This window comes from Pavona decussata, unplaced genomic scaffold (genome assembly GCF_977016875.1).
Source record: "Pavona decussata unplaced genomic scaffold, jaPavDecu1.1 SCAFFOLD_300, whole genome shotgun sequence".
Lineage (NCBI taxonomy): Eukaryota > Metazoa > Cnidaria > Anthozoa > Scleractinia > Agariciidae > Pavona > Pavona decussata.
This window is the reverse complement of record NW_028145697.1, coordinates 5087457-5103600: the sequence shown is the minus strand read 5'-3', so window position 1 is coordinate 5103600 and position 16144 is coordinate 5087457. Positions and strand designations below refer to the sequence as shown.

General features: G+C 39.9%; 1 protein-coding gene and 2 pseudogenes across 2 annotated transcripts; 2 read left to right on the top strand and 1 right to left on the bottom strand.

Moving 5' to 3' along the window:
* Nucleotides 1–1986: 1986 nt before the first annotated feature.
* LOC146454771 (uncharacterized) lies at nucleotides 1987–3980 on the bottom strand (annotated as a pseudogene).
* A 3387-nt stretch (nucleotides 3981–7367) lies between these two features.
* LOC146454770 (uncharacterized) lies at nucleotides 7368–10486 on the top strand (annotated as a pseudogene). The gene is made up of 2 exons (XR_014859169.1): nucleotides 7368–8725; nucleotides 10405–10486. The product of XR_014859169.1 is annotated as an uncharacterized LOC146454770 (transcript).
* Nucleotides 10487–10956: 470 nt separating this feature from the next.
* LOC146454769 (uncharacterized) lies at nucleotides 10957–11577 on the top strand. Its single transcript, XM_085095033.1, has one exon. It carries the CDS (start codon nucleotides 10957–10959, stop codon nucleotides 11575–11577), a length of 621 nt encoding a protein of 206 aa, XP_084951159.1.
* The last annotated feature ends 4567 nt before the right edge of the window (nucleotides 11578–16144 follow it).

The window sequence follows — 16144 nt, the reverse complement described above, 5'->3', positions numbered from 1 at the left end:
CGACACGAAGATCTACAGAGAGATAATTGATCCGATTATTGACTGTCAGATTCTTCAGGATGATCTCAACAACCTTAGCGAGTGGGCTCGCAAGTGGCAGCTTCGTTTTAACGCGGATAAATGTGAATCTATGCGAATTACGCATTCCCGAGATAGGTCAGAAACCAATTATTTCTTAGAAAAGCCCCTGAAAGACGTACATAATTTTAAAGATCTCGGTGTTACAATAACTAAAGATCTCTCATGGGGTAATCATATTGGTATTACTGTGAACAAAGCGAACAAAGTCTTAGGTTCCATTAAACGCTCGGTAGGCACCGCCGATACTAATGTCTTCTCTATGTTGTACAAATCCCTTGTTCGGCCAATATTGGAATACGCGGTACCTGTCTGGTGTCCTTACCTTGTTAAGGACATCCATGCCCTCGAGAATGTACAGCGAAGAGCATCAAGACTTGCTTTAAACCAACGCAAAGGACAAATGTCCTATGAAGACCGATGCAAATTACTAAAATGGCCTACTCTTTCCGACCGTAGAACTTATTTATCTTTAATTGAATGTTATAAGATAGTTTTTGGATTTTATCATTTAAAATTTGAAGACTTTTATGATTTCGCCACAACTCGGTCTACAAGGGCAAATCATCAATACAAGCTCTATGTGAAACCAGCACGACTTAACTGTTATAAACATTCTTTTTTCGTTAGAACTGTGAAACTCTGGAATGAACTACCTGGCGATATAGTGGAAGCTGATAGCTTTAAGCATTTTAAATCTAAGCTCAAAATGTATTTGAATATTTGACTCTAAAGATCTCGATTTATGTATACTTATTTTTGTTTTTCTTTTATTTGAGGGAGTTTTCGCATAGGGCTAACCTCCAAACTTCCTTTTCTAGAAGTACTTTTCCTCTTAGTTTTATCTGTATATATAGTCTGCTTCTGGAATAAATAAAGTATGTATGTATGTATGTATGTATACTAAATATAACCTTTACTAATCAATTCACTGTACAAGCATGGTAACAAGCCCTTGATGAAAGCTAGCTGTATAGATGATTAAGTTAGAGTGTCAAAATAAAGTTGGCCTCATCTAAATGTTATCTTAGCTGCAGAAGTTAGGGAGAGAGAAAAAATAGAGCCAGACTAAAATTAATTTGACACTGTGGATATGAACAAACTGTAATAATATTATGTAAAAGCTGTTTCTTTGTCCAAAACTAACATCCAGTCATTTTCTTATCTGAAATGGGCTGCTATTTTGCTGGCTGTTGAAATTTAACTGCATGAGCTTTGTTTATTATCATTGTAAGAATTTACACAGCCAAAGTTGCTATCTAAAAAAAAAAAAAACAAAAACAGTTTGTGCATCTCATCTCTGATCCTGTTCCAATTAATTTCTTCTGTCCTGTAGATAACCTGACAGTTACATCATTTTGAACATCATATTTATATATTCTGATGATGGTGGCTTTTTCAAGGGGTTTCACTGTATTGAAAGATTGTGTTTATTAATGATGGATAGGCAGATTTTGATTGGTTTCCTTCGTGGTTTGAATTTGGATAGACTATGAAGAGTCCCTTATTTTTTTGGATTCTAAAATGAATAAAACATGCGACCGCATGGAAAAACTGTTCTCCTCAAACATATGCACCACATGGAAGAAACTGAAAAAGAAGCATATCCTGTCTCCACACGGGGGTCAATTTATGTGCCCACTCACGTTGTTCACTGCTTTACTATCATAAGGGATTGCTTGCAGCCCACTGCTGAGATCGACCGCTCACTGTATTGTGTATGTCTCACAAGGTCCAACGATTGTAGCCAATGGTTTTAAGTGGGTAGGAACAATAGTTAGATGTTGGCTAAGACCTTACTTAAGTTTAAAGAAACCGGTCCTTAAATTTAACTTAATAAGCAGAAGCATCTAAAATGCATTATCATTTCATAACAACAGTATATTTGTTGCAAGGCTGACACAGTGCACAAGTCATTTGCATCTGACCCTGTATTTGTTGATAAGAAATTTACCGACCATTGGAAATTAAACAAAAGCAAAGTACAGTGTGCACTGCTCCAAAGTTCTGCTGGAGCAAAATGCAATCCTAGTGTGACCATTCAAATAATAACTGTTGAAGCCTTGGAGTAGTACTTTCCTGAGGTGGTACTTTTCATTATGTTGAGCTGTCTGGGGACAAATATCCTACTGAGGACTCACTCAAATGGAAGTTTTTAAGCAGTCCTTTCTCAATGCAATGACTCCTTTACAGTAGCTCAACTGTTGTGAGTAAAATAGCTAAACATGTTTAAGAAAATTCAGAAGTGCCTTTGAGCCTTTTCCAGCTCTCAGAAAGCTTTTCAGTATCACACTGCGTTGCTTGCTGGTAAAATGATACTTGACGCTGTTTAAGATCTCCTTCTCTAGAAAGTCAAAAAGTTTGTCTGCTTGAATGTTGGCCAGAGAAAAACACCAGACAAACTCACAAATCTGAGCTTCATTAAGATTGGATAAATCTTTTGCTGATATGGAGGAATATAGGGATTGAAATAGCTCCTTGCTTCCTCTCTGGCCATTAATAAACCCTCGTAAAAGCATAAGCTTTTCTGCACGAGACATCTTGTGCATGTTGCATTTCAGTACTTCTGCCTTAGCAACGTCAAACAGTTCACACTCTGACATATTCAACTTACCAAGACTCCATATCATTTGACTCAAGTGACCACTGTCAAATTCCTTTGTACTTCTTAAGCATCACTCTGCTTCAATATTCTTTACAAAGTTGATATTCACTCCATCCCTTTTGGCACGAACAAATGAATACAGAATAAGTACAAGTTCATGTGTCCTGAAGCCACTTACTCCACGACTTAAAATTTCCCTCTCAGCCACATCAAAGATTTTGGCATTCATAACATTCCTTCTAGCAAATGACCATATAATTTCCACAAGCTCAATATCTAGAAAGTTATTTAAGCCCCTTGAAATAAGCTCACTGTCCAGGAGGTTGAAAAGTTGAATGTTTCCTTTGCCTCCAGTGGAAAATGACCATAGGATCTTAACCATGTCAACATTCTCAAAATTAGAGGCACCTCGTCTGATGACCTCAGCTTCCACCAGGCTGAATATGTTGTTGGAATCAACACCTTTCTTGGCAAAAGACCACACCATGTCTGCCAAAGCACGGCTGTTGACTGACATATCCCTTGATACAACTTCTCTCAGAAAATAGTCAAAAAGTTCTTTACTTCCGTGGTTCATTTTAGCATATGACATCAATATTCCAGATATGTGCTGGTCTTTAAGTTCTTTACTACTTAGCTTCTCAGATAAAATGGCTTCTTGGAAATTTGCAAACACTTCGGGTGCTTTGATACCCAGATTTGCAAACCCGTTTACAATCTGGCATATTTCTGCAAACTTAAAACTCAAAATATCACGGCACAAAATCTCAGACTTGCAAACTTGAATTAGCCTGTTATCTTTGTCTTTGATTTTCCCCAATGCCCACACTACATTAGCAAGATGTCGGCACTGGCAGTTGTCTATAGTCTTAGCAATACTCTCCAATAAATCTATGTAAGGACTACTGTTACCCTGTTTGAAATGCTCTATCTCTTGTTCCAAGATTTCCTGTTGTGTTTGATCCCTTCCAACTATCTTGGCAATGTTAAAAAGGAATGCAACTTTGTTGAAAATGTTGACAGATTCTTGTACAGACCTGTACAATTAAAGTTGCCCTTGAACCGAGATTGTCAACATTATTTTTCTGCTTTGATTGACCTCTGCATCATGTATAGGTATGATATGGCCAAACAGTATATAATTTGTATTCGGGAATATTATGTCACAATATTCATGATAACTGGGTAATATTTTCCTGCAAATTATTTGCTTGGACAGTACATGACCATGTTCACATTGGCAGGCCCTAGCAGAAAAAAAAAAGTTCCTGGCAAGTAAGCAGTTCACATATCTCATCGCCGCAAACAGAATGAATATCCTGAGTTCAATCTGCAACTTGAATGGTCAGATAGTACAGCCAATTTCACTGCAGTGTCAAGACACAGGTTTTTCTAATAATAGCCAACATTAATCATGTTGAAAGACCTTGGGCCTGCAAGTTTACCCCAGAGAAATCTTAATAAATGTATGTATTTCAGGAAGTTAGTTTTTACTCTGTGAACTTATTTTTTGGTCGAACTTGATATTAATTACCACTTTTGGGTCAACGTCAGATTATGGCAGGTGAATGAGGGATGTTCTGTTTAGCCCTTTGCAATTCCTCTGCCATAATTTTCCTGTCATGATTTGCCCATGGTTAGAAAATGCTGAAACAAATCCACAGATATTTTTCTTTGTGGGCGGCTTTATTTCTGAAGAGGACATTGAGGGCTGGTTGAACCTGCCATATCAAGAAAAATATTGATGAAATACTGAAACCACATTCAAAAATGCTGCATAATGCCCGTACTACACCCGGCATAGTAAATCGAACCCAGTCGAACTAAATTTCAATCGAACTCAATCCTCTGATTGAGTTCAATTGAAGGCCTGGGAGCATAACCGACTTATGTCGAATTTGAGCGCGGCTTTTGATTTCGCACGGATTTGTCCGAATTTTGGCTCTCCCTGGTTTGGAAAACATTTCGCGGTTTTACAATCGTGGTCAAAACTCCTTGACAAAACCAAACACGAACAGAACAAAAACCACTTGCTTACTTCTCCCTCCCACCCCCTCCCCCTATGCAAAGATAACCGAACACAGACAGCCAAAAAACCACTCACTTACTGTTTCTCCCTTCATAATTCTACCACAGTTACTTCTCCCTCCCCCGCTCCCCCTTATGCAATGTTGATGTGGGAAGTGATGCTTGCCAGGAAACTGTTCGTGACCCAAAAGACAAAATTGAGTCAGGGGGAGGGGGATTTGGTAGTTTGCTTGTCTACAAGTGAACGCGCTTGGAAGGCAAATTTTGTTATAGGTTTTGTCCACATCAGAGTCGTTTTCCAAATTATTGGTAGGCTAAAAGTTTCCACTGTCCACGTGCTGTGTTTAGTCGCACCAGTTGTTGTTTCTATAAGTAACGTTTGAGATGTTATCATGGTTTGCTTTTGCGGGTTGTAACAAGCCCAAAATAGATCAAGGCAGTTGGGATAAACAACTTGCCTATCGTACTGGCTAGTTGGTTTCTCTTTTGTTTGGTGAAGTTTGTAAACGCACAACATCTATGGATCTTTTGAAAAGTTATGAAATTGACGAATGTAGTTCACAGGAACTGGTGGAAATGTTGTCCAAAGAATCCCTCCTTGGTAGTGACGACTGTGCCGAAGCGAATTTTTCAATTCGATTATCAAATCCCGCGGGAGCATCAGAGGCAAATCCCGCCATGTGCAAGGTGTTTTGCAAGCCTTAGTTGTGGTTTGCCAGGCTTGAAATTCGGTATGTAACGATTAACTTGACAATTTCAAGGCAATGATTCAATAAAAGTACGATTAACATAGATTTTCAACGGTTAACACTGACTGCTTGTGAAAAGAATAGATAGTCTTTACCTTTTAATTGAACTGCCGTTAATCGTTGTTAATCGTTATTAATCGTTGAAATGGCTACATCCTGTTAATCGTGTAGAATGCTAGTATTTTGCGTTATCAAGAGTGATATGTCGACAAACGGGACAAAGCTGGATTTTACGCCAGGAAATGGACACATTTTCTCTTGGAGAATGTAACTGTTTACATTTCGGACATTCCTGTCATGTACGTAGTAGTTTGTAACAGAATCAAATAAAAGCGTGACAGCATTCTTTTTGTTGCTCCCGCGAAAAACACCGCTTTCCTGTGCCGTGTTTCAAAGACAACGAGTGTATATTGAATACAAGTATTTAATCCTCAGTGCATTGTCTTTTTGGTCATCCAGTGTCTATAATGTTACCGATATATCTTTACAAGATGGTAAAATTTCTCAATGGCATTAATACGAAACACAAAGCGGCGTGAAAAAATACTGGACAATGGTTTTTAATCGAATTGCAGTTCACATGCAAAAGTTTGGACAAATCCGAGCTACATTGAAAAACGGGCTGAAATTCAACATAAGTCGGTTATGCTCCCAGCCCTTCAATTGAGTTAGGCAATCGAACGAAATCGAACTCACAGAAAAGAAAAAAAATCAATCGAACCCAATCAAACGTTCGATTTTCAAATTCGTGATTTGTGTAAAAGAGGCTTTGAAAATCCTTAACCAGATCTTGGAAGTTCGAGTTACTCCAGTCCCGAGAGTAGCGCACGTGTTTATCGTAAACGAAGAAATTATGTAGAAATGGCTTCAGACGCCCTGTGGATTGTAAGCTTCAAATGCGTAGTAAAAAGGCTACCAGGAATGCCGCTTTGAAGTCAGGGATGGCGAAGTTTTTTAGTAATTTGCTTGTATTTTTGCATAAAAGTAACCCTTCGATTTGTCATTCTGCAATTGTAAGTTAGCTAAAAAAGGAAAGGGTGCGACAATTTCGGAATACGCCCGCGGGAATAATGATAGCTTTGTTCTGTTCTGTTCTCTTATAAACTGCCGTAGACAGTTTATAAATGGGGTTTCCGATATTGAATAAATTGTAACAAAGCACAAGAAAAACCTGCTTTGATGGGCTTGCTTTGTATAGGTTTACTAGAGCCAATCAAACTCAATCAATTAAATTGTGTTCGATTGAGTTCAGTTTCCAAACTCAATCGAACACAATCAGACGGATGGAGTTCGATTGAGTTCGATTTGTGTGTTTGAATTCGATTTGTTTGGAAATTGAACTCACTGAAAGTCTGCCGAACTCAATCCAGTGATTGAGTTTGATTGAGTTCGATTTTCGAATGTTCGATTTACTATCCCGAGACTACAGGATCAAAATAATCGGAATGCTGTAAAACCTATGTCCCCCTCATTTCAGGAATTTACTAAACTCTGCGAGTTGTTTCGTGGGTAAATTTCCATTACCCTACTTATTAGGTATTTTACTCACCACTTCATACTTATTTATACTGGTGTAAATCAGTGTATAATGTCTTTCCAGTCAGTAAAGTAGATTTAGGCTACCATTGTCTGATCATCGTCACATTATGATTGGTAAATCATGTTTAAAAACCTGCATCTATACCAGGGTTGTCAAAAAGTTTTGAAGTAGATGGAGATAAACAGAAAGTAGATGGCACTGGGTGTTGGAACCACCCCCACAGGCAAGGGGTGTGGGGGCCGCCTTAAGGTACAGGGGCACGGGGGTTCCAGGGGGCAAAGCCCCCGGGAGCAAAATGGATTTGGTGTTTTCACACTTGCTAAAAACTGCCTTTCCTGAGAGCAATAATTAATTCCACCTTGTCACCCACAGAGGGACCACGTGAGATAGCATTGCGCCTGCGTGAACTCAGTGCGTTGTTACTTTGGTCTTGAATGCCTGTTTTGAATTATTTTGCTGCAAAACTGGGTCTTTTTTGGTTGTACAATGTCGGTTAAATCACCTTCTGGCACTTCTAATGAAGTTTCTGTGGAGGTGCACCCAGTACCGGGTGAGAAATCTCATAAGCGCTCAAAACGCAGCACTGACAAAGACGGGACTGAAGTCATAATTGACTCCCGCCACGACGACATGGCGAGCGCTCTGCTCAGCGCTTTGCAAAAAAATCATGGAGAAAGGGTTTTCACATATGACAGAGTCTTTGGCGACTATTTTATCTCAAACATTTGAGAAATACGTGGTTGAAGAGGAGGTCGAGGTCACCGAAGGTGATCCAAACGACAGTAATCTGTCAAATTCCTCCCAACACGAACTTCGCCGAGAGGCGACCGCAAAACATCCTTCGCCCGCTGGGCACATGGACATGGATGTTGATGCAACGGTCAATGACCTTTTGACTAATGTCAAAGAACAAGGCACCGAGAAACAATCTAACAGAGCCAGTTCGGTTGGGGATTTTCTGGAAACTGTTAAAAATGACCTAAAGTCGGAGGAAACAGGACCTCCTATTCACAAAGAACTTGCAAAAATTGTGACGCGTCTCGTTCGGGACGGCATGCTTGAAGACAAACTTCAAGAGAAACTTAATAAGTACCCACAACCGGAAAACTGTGAAGGGTTGACAAAGGTTCGGGTTAATCAACTGATCTGGGACAACCTCAGTCCTTCCGTTAGGTCACAAGACCTACGTTTTCAAAAGGTGCAAACATCCATTGTGAAGGGCATGACAGCTCTCGCTCGCGTCGCGGACGCCATTTTGAAAAATGTCAATAAGTTAAATGGCGGGAAAGCGCTCGCCCAAGAGGCCATCGATAGCCTTTCCCTTTTTGCACATGCAAATGCCGAGCTGAACACTAGACGGAAAGAGCTCATTAAACCGGACCTTCACTCTGATTATAAGCACCTTTGTTCAGCGTCTATACCAGTGACTGCTGAACTTTTCGGGGATGATTTGTCTAAGCAAGTAAAAGACATCTCCGAAGTGAACCGGGTTGGCCGGAAAGTGACATCTACCATGTCTCATCATAGAGGCCACAGCCACACTCATTTTGGATACAAATCTCAATCCTCTGGCGGAAGAGGAAAATATTTCCGCGTGAGGGGCCAACAGAAGCATTTTTTAGGCTGGCGACCGACCGCAAATCGCGGTCATGCCACTCAGAATTCCGACGGCCTCAAGCAGAAGGGTCAGAAGAAGTGAACCCAGATTCTGTGGACTTACCAGAGGTAAGTTCAATTAACTTTGGCATAGAATCAGCTCTCAAGCCAGCAGGTAGACTGAAATATTTCCTCCCTGAATGGAGAGGATTGACATCTGATTCACAGATTCTTAAAACAGTTAAAGGTTTTAATGTTGAGTTTGTTGACCGTCCCCCTACACAAGTGCTTCCTCCAAAGGAAATTACATTTAATCCGGAAGAAACACGCATTGTTGATTCTGAGTTAGAGAAACTTAGCAAAAAAGGGGTGATTGTTAAATCCCAACACTATCAAAGAGAATTCATCTCCACAATTTTTCTTCGTCAAAAGAAGACAGGAGGATATAGAGTCATCCTCAATTTGAAGGACCTGAATCAATATATTAGTAACCATCATTTCAAAATGGAAAGCTTGACCTCAGCAGTTTGTCTTATGACACCTGGGTGTTATATGGCATTCGTAGATTTACAAGATGCCTATTATTCTGTCCCAGTTGATGAGAACTACCAAAAATATTTAAAATTCTCTTGGAAGGGGGAATTATTTCAGTTTACCTGCCTTCCCAACGGTCTTGCATCTGCTCCTAGGCTTTTTACAAAATTGCTTAAACCTGTTTACTCCGCTTTGAGGCAAGTGGGGCACATGAATGTTGGGTACATCGATGATTCTTACCTCCAAGGGCCTTCAATTGATGACTGCAGTAAAAATGTACAGGACACTGTCCAGCTTTTCACTAAAGTGGGGTTTCTATTAAACAAAGAAAAGTCTATTCTCATACCGAGTCATGAGTTGACATTTTTGGGATTTGTCTTAAACTCCCTTAACATGACTGTAAGGCCCAGTCCAGAAAAAGCTGAAAAGCTACAACAGAGATGTACAGCATTATTGTCAAAAACTCACGCCTCTATTCAAGAAGTCTCGGAAGTGATCGGCTTAATGGTTTCTGTATTCCCTGGGGTTGACTATGCTAAGCTCTACTACAGAAGCCTAGAAATAGATAAAATCAAAGCTCTGAAAGAAAGCAAGGGCAACTTCAATTCACTAATGGTGTTATCAGATACATCAATTACTGACCTCAGATGGTGGGTCAACAACATCAAAGGTTCATTTAAGCCTGTATCACATGGGGATCCCACACTTTCCATATATTCAGATGCCTCAAAAGAAGGGTGGGGAGCAGTGTGCAATGTAGACAAAACAGGGGGTCGATGGACTGAAAGTGAGTCTAACTGTCACATCAATGAATTAGAAACATTAGCTGCTTTGTTTGCACTGAAATCATTCTGCTCCTTTATGACAAATAGTCATGTTAACATTTACATAGATAATACCACCGCAGTAGCCTACATTAATTCAATGGGTGGAACACACTCTTTCGGGTGCAATGAGATTCTACGTGATATTTGGACTTGGTGTATTGCTAGAAACCTTTGGGTAACAGCAATTTCCTTACCAGGTAAAGATAATGTTGATGCAGACAAGTAATCTAGAGAATTTAATGATAACACAGAATGGGCTCTCAGGGAAAGGATTTTCCATGACATTGTCAAGCTCTATGGAAAGCCATCAATTGACCTCTTTGCATCTAGAATCAATAAAAAAGTGGCTCGTTATGTGTCATGGAGACCAGACCCTGAGGCAAAATTTGTTGATGCTTTCTCTCTCTCCTGGTCTCAAGAAAGATTTTATGCCTTCCCTCCTTTTAGCCTGATACTTCGTTGTTTACAGAAGATCGAAATGGACAAGGGGGAAGGGATCATGATTGTCCCAGTTTGGGCGACCCAACCATGGTATCCAAAGCCGATGCGCCTGTTGGTGAACAAGCCACGACTGTTACCTGTAACAACAGGGATACTGTATCTTCCCAGCAAGCCCACTCAACTGCACCCGCTAGGGAACAAACTGAAATTAATTGCATGCAAGTTATCGGGGAATCCATCACGAAGCAAGGAATTTCTGCAGAAGCAGCCCAAGTTATCCTTAAGTCATGGAGGAAAGGCACAAGTAAACAGTATCAATGCTACTACAAAAAATGGCTTAACTTCTGTCATCGAGAACAGATTAGTTCAGATTGTCCCTCTTTAGGCCAAGTTATAGAGTTCTTACTGCTGTTATTTACCAATGGGCTCAGCTACAGTAGCATTAACACTGCTCGCTCCGCACTTTCATCTATACTCCCTTCGGTAGGTGGAGTCCCAGTTGGCAAACATCCTTAAGTTATCAGGTTTCTTAAGGGAGTATTTGAATCTCGCCCTACCATGGCTCGTTATACCGCAGTGTGGGATGTAAACCAAGTGCTAGATTATTTGGAGACTCTGTCTCCTGTAAATGAGATTTCGCTTAAGAGTTTAACTTTGAAACTTACTATGTTGTTAGCTTTAGTCACTGCCCAACGGGGGCAATCACTACTTCTTCTTAATGTTGACCCTATGATAGATAACAGGACATCTGTAGCATTTCCGCTACGAGAACATGTTAAACAGTCCAAGCCAGGTTCAAAAGGCATGGTGATTGAGCTTAAATCATTTTCAAACCCAAGACTGTGTATGGTGACCACTCTTAGGGAGTATCTTATTAGAACTAAGCTTCTTAAGGAGCCTTGTGGCCAACTGTTACTAAGTTATGTAAAGCCATATAAGCCTGTGTCTAGAGACACAATTAGTCGTTGGGTTAAGGCTGTGTTGCAATGTTCTGGTATTGATGTTACTATGTTTAAGCCTCACGGCACCAGATCAGCTTCAACTTCTAAGGCAAAGCTTAACGATGTTCCATTGTCAGATATCCTTGACAAGGCTGGGTGGAAGTCAGAATCCACTTTTGCTAAGTTTTATGACAAACAGATTGTAGAAGACACTCTTGCCAATAAAATTTTGGAGTAAACTTGCACTTCACTATGGATTTGTTTAAACCACCCTGCGCATCTTTCTTTGAAATCTCACGTGGTCCCTCTGTGGGTGACAAGGTGGAATTCAAAAGTTGAACGAGACTTACCAGAAGTTGAAGTTCGACTGGAATTCCACTTGTCACCAACACAGAGGGATTACGTGCCCTCCCTTGGATCCCACCCTTGTTATAAGTTGACTTCGATGCCCAGGGGTGGTGCTTTAAAGACTGAGTTCACGCAGGCGCAATGCTATCTCACGTAATCCCTCTGTGTTGGTGACAAGTGGAATTCCAGTCGAACTTCAACTTCTGGTAAGTCTCGTTCAACTTTTGAATTCTAATAGTCTTTTTTCATAAAAGAAAATCATTTATCAGTCACTTGTTTTACCTCGTTTTGGAACAATGAATTTACCTTCATTTCTTGATATTTTGCTGAAAAAGTTAACTAAAGAGGATTGTCGCTTAGACATTATGCGAGTCCAGGAGCGAGACCTGATCAAAATACTTGTAACTTTCTGCGTGGTAATCAGTTGTATGAGTAATTTAACACCTTGTCGGCTGTTAAAACATCACGTCATCGCCATGTGCAAAAATGTAACTTCGCGCGCAGGATGTTACCTCAAATCAAATAGGTCGTCATAAAGGGGATTTTGTCACGAATAACGATGAAAAGAAATTTACCTTTTGTTGAAAATAGCGTTACCATAGTTTTCAATAAACTATGAAGGCAGCCCATTTCAAATAGTCTTGCGAAACGAGTTCGCAAAATAGTGATTCGTGAAAGTACAGTCAAGGCGCTAATTCAATTAGATTACAAGCAGAAACTCTTGCCAAATAAAGCTAAGACTGAAACCCGCATAACTTTGATCTGAAATTGTATCTGTTAACTTGACGTTTGTTGAAAAACAAAGTTACCGCTCACCTGTACAATATTCATTTGACGGTTCATTATCTTCATTTAGCCGCCGCAGAAGCAAAATGCAATGTAAACAAATTGCGTGCATCTATTTTTGGTACGTATATCGCATGACAGACAAACGCGTGGGAACAAACGGATGTACAGCGTGGTTCAACAACTATATTCCTTTCCTTCTTTGGTTCTCGTTTCTTTTTTCAATTGTTATTGTAATTTGCCATCGTTTTTTTTTTCTCTGCTTTATTATTTTTTTTTTTCACTTTTTCTTGACAATTCATACCCGGCGAAAACCTCAGAGTAGCTGGCGATATCACTGGTCGCCGGTGCTTTTTGACAACCCCATATACACTTTCATGAAACCAGCTGTAACTGCTACTGAACTTATTGTTGAATTTCCTGACAAACACTGAAATATGGGTTACATTTCATGGCATGTTTCCGTTTCTCCAAGCTTAAAACAGAGACTACTGATAATCTGCACAAGGGGAAACAGAGGGAGGCATCACTGCTTCCAGTGGCCTTTCTTGGCATTTTCCATTGGCTTTTTCTTTCCCACAATGTTTTCTTTTTTCTTTATGGTTTTTGTCATCATTTTATATGTTGTTTACTTTGTGCCCTTCCCCCCTTTTCCATTTTCCCTTCACTGTCCCCCACCCCCAAAAAGAAACACCACTGAAAAGTCCTGAAAAAGGCTTTCGAACTAATCTCAAGCCTTACGATTATTTAGACAAAAACAAACACACCAAGAAAAAGAAAAAGAAGAACATGTTAACTGATGATCGATCGACATTTGTCGGCCGCCGTAGCACGAGTACGCGAGTGAGTACTAATAATTCGACCATGTATGCATTACCTGGTTGGACAAATTTGCCAAGATTTATCTCTAAGAATACATTATACCCTTAAAAATACGTACCTGGTGAAAGAGGGCGATTTCACTTGAAATAACTGAAACTAGCTGACCAGGAAAACACGCGGAAGGACATGTAGATTAAGACGCCATTTTGAAATTCTGAGTTGCCGCGATGGCTTGGGGAGGAGTCTCATTTCCAGACCCTTCGCTTGCATTTGGGTCCTCCACTGACTGAGTAGACTTTTCTTCCATCTGTAGGCCGATGCATTACATGTGTCATGTGCTACTAGATTCTCCCTTTTTCCGAGGAAGAGCTTTGGAGGTCATGGCATTCTATAAAGAGGGCTAATGACTATGTGCTGTTCTTTTCAGAGGAGAGGGTGCTGAAACATTGCTGACCCCCATTGCTAGTCTGGGGCTAACTTTCACACTTGAAGCTAACAAACCGCGCCCTTATAATTAACACACGCGTGCAGAAAATGCTCTCAAAACCAAGATTGTTAGAAGCCTTTCGTGAGGATTATTAAACTCGTTTTCAAACTTTTTATTGAGTTTTTTTTTGTGTTCGGACGTAAAAGCAAGGATACAGTTTGTAAATTAAAAGTTTTATCAAATTGGCCCCTGGTTCTGGGACGGCAGCAAATTATAGACCGGTAAAAAATATTGAAAAAGGCAGAATTCAAAGGTTGAATCTCTTTTTAACACTTACAATAATAGGTACATTCACTGCGGGTTTCTTTCAATGGAGATAGCCGTCTTTGAAAAAACCGGGTGTTGGGGTCCTAAAGAAGCTTTGGAGCTGCCTCAGTGGGGGAGCGGAAACGTAAACTGAAATGATAACTCAGGCAATTTCGCCAACTCACTTGATAAATGGAGGTTATAACATCAACGCGCGGAGATACGAAATTCCTCTTCGACTGTTGAAAAATATTCCGGATCTCGCTTCTCTCTGACAGCCAGAAATACGTTCACTCACATGATATGAAAGTAGTTAGATATTTGCCGCTTTTGCAACACTTTTGAAAATTTCACTGAATTCATACCTGATTCAACAATGAACTCAAAAACCTAAATTTAGGTTTTTCAAAAACCTAAATCCTCACTTTCAAAAAATGACACCAAACTGATCCCCAACTCACAAACAATCATCGATTAAATCCAACCAACTCATCAATCGCTGATTTGAATGATGAAGAAAAAAACCGGTTATAACCGGTTTCGAAAAATTATCTAATCTAATTTATATGAACAACCAATTTGATCATAATGATAAAACATATTTTATTCATCCAACATTTGAGAATTACGGAGCCTCAGTTGATGGTTATATTATCAATCGAAAAAGATTAGAACCCAGAAAAGGATATTTGTCTGAGAACGGCTATTATATAATTTCTCCGGGACGTAACAATACATGCCCCGCTCATCGATTCGTCTATGAGGCCGTAAATCAAACAATAATTCCACCTGGATTGCAAGTTAATCACATCAATTCCAACCGTCAAGACAATTTCATTGAAAATTTGCAATTGGTGACAGCCTCTGAAAATATGAAACACATGCACAAAGCCAGAAAAGCCTTTTTTAACAGCTCATACTCTGAAGAAGAATTACAAACAGTCAATAGATTAATGGAATTTCCACCAATGGAAGACAATGATTGCGAATTTACCAGGACAGAAAATAAGTTAATCAATAAGATGTATTACAGAATGTGTCACGATATGGATGACCAAGATTTTCCACTTTACAGGGATTAATGATGTTGAATACAAGGCTAATTTAATCAACATTTTGATTTGACTATGAATGATGTGGTTTTGGAAGACAGTTTTGACATGAATTTGAAAACCAAAGTCACTTAAAGACAAAACACGTACCGTAGGGTAACCGAGATGAGTGGAACAAAAAAATCAGACAACACATATGTGGATTTTCCTGCCGGTGAAAATTCATCAGAGCAAATTCCGGCAATAAATACTGTTATTCATGATGGAAAAACATATTATATACATCATAAATACGACAATTATGGAGCTTCAAAAGATGGTCATATTATTAATCGAAAGAGATTGATTACAAGAAAAGGAAGATTACATTTAACTGGGTATTTGCAAACAACTGTTCACAATAAAAATAGTGGAAAAAAATATCAATCTCATCGATTTATTTGGGAATGGCTGTGTATAAAAGTGGGACGGGGACAAGGGGACGGGGACATTGGGACGCGTGTGTGGGGACTTGGGACTTGGGGACGCGAGCGGAGGGACGTGGGGACATCTGGTATGGGACGCGGGACGTATGGGACGCGGGGACGCGGGGACGTGTGGGACGGGGACGCGGGGACGTCGAATGTAGGGGACGCGGGAGGTAAAGTCGGAGGTAAACGCGATATCTCTTTCTTCGTGAAACTGTGTTATTTAACCACATCGGACACCTTATGATGTTTACACAAAATATTTCTTCATATAGGAGTAGGCGCACTGACTATCTTGATTAGGGTTAAGCACTGTTAGCAAGCATTTACTGTTAGATTTGCCACTAAAAATATGTCAAACAAAATAGAATATTGTTTCAATAGTTGAATCCCCCGTGGTCTAGAGGCACATGCAATAGATTTCGGAGCTTGCACTCCGGGGTTGGAAGTTCGCTTATGCCACAAGTAATCTAGTTTCCTTTTTTATTTATTTGGAATCGAAAATAAATTTTGGCGACCGCTACCCACCCTACCCTGCTTAAGGCTCCAATTTTCTATCAGCAAGAAGACCAGGACAGCGGTTTCACTTTCTTCAAT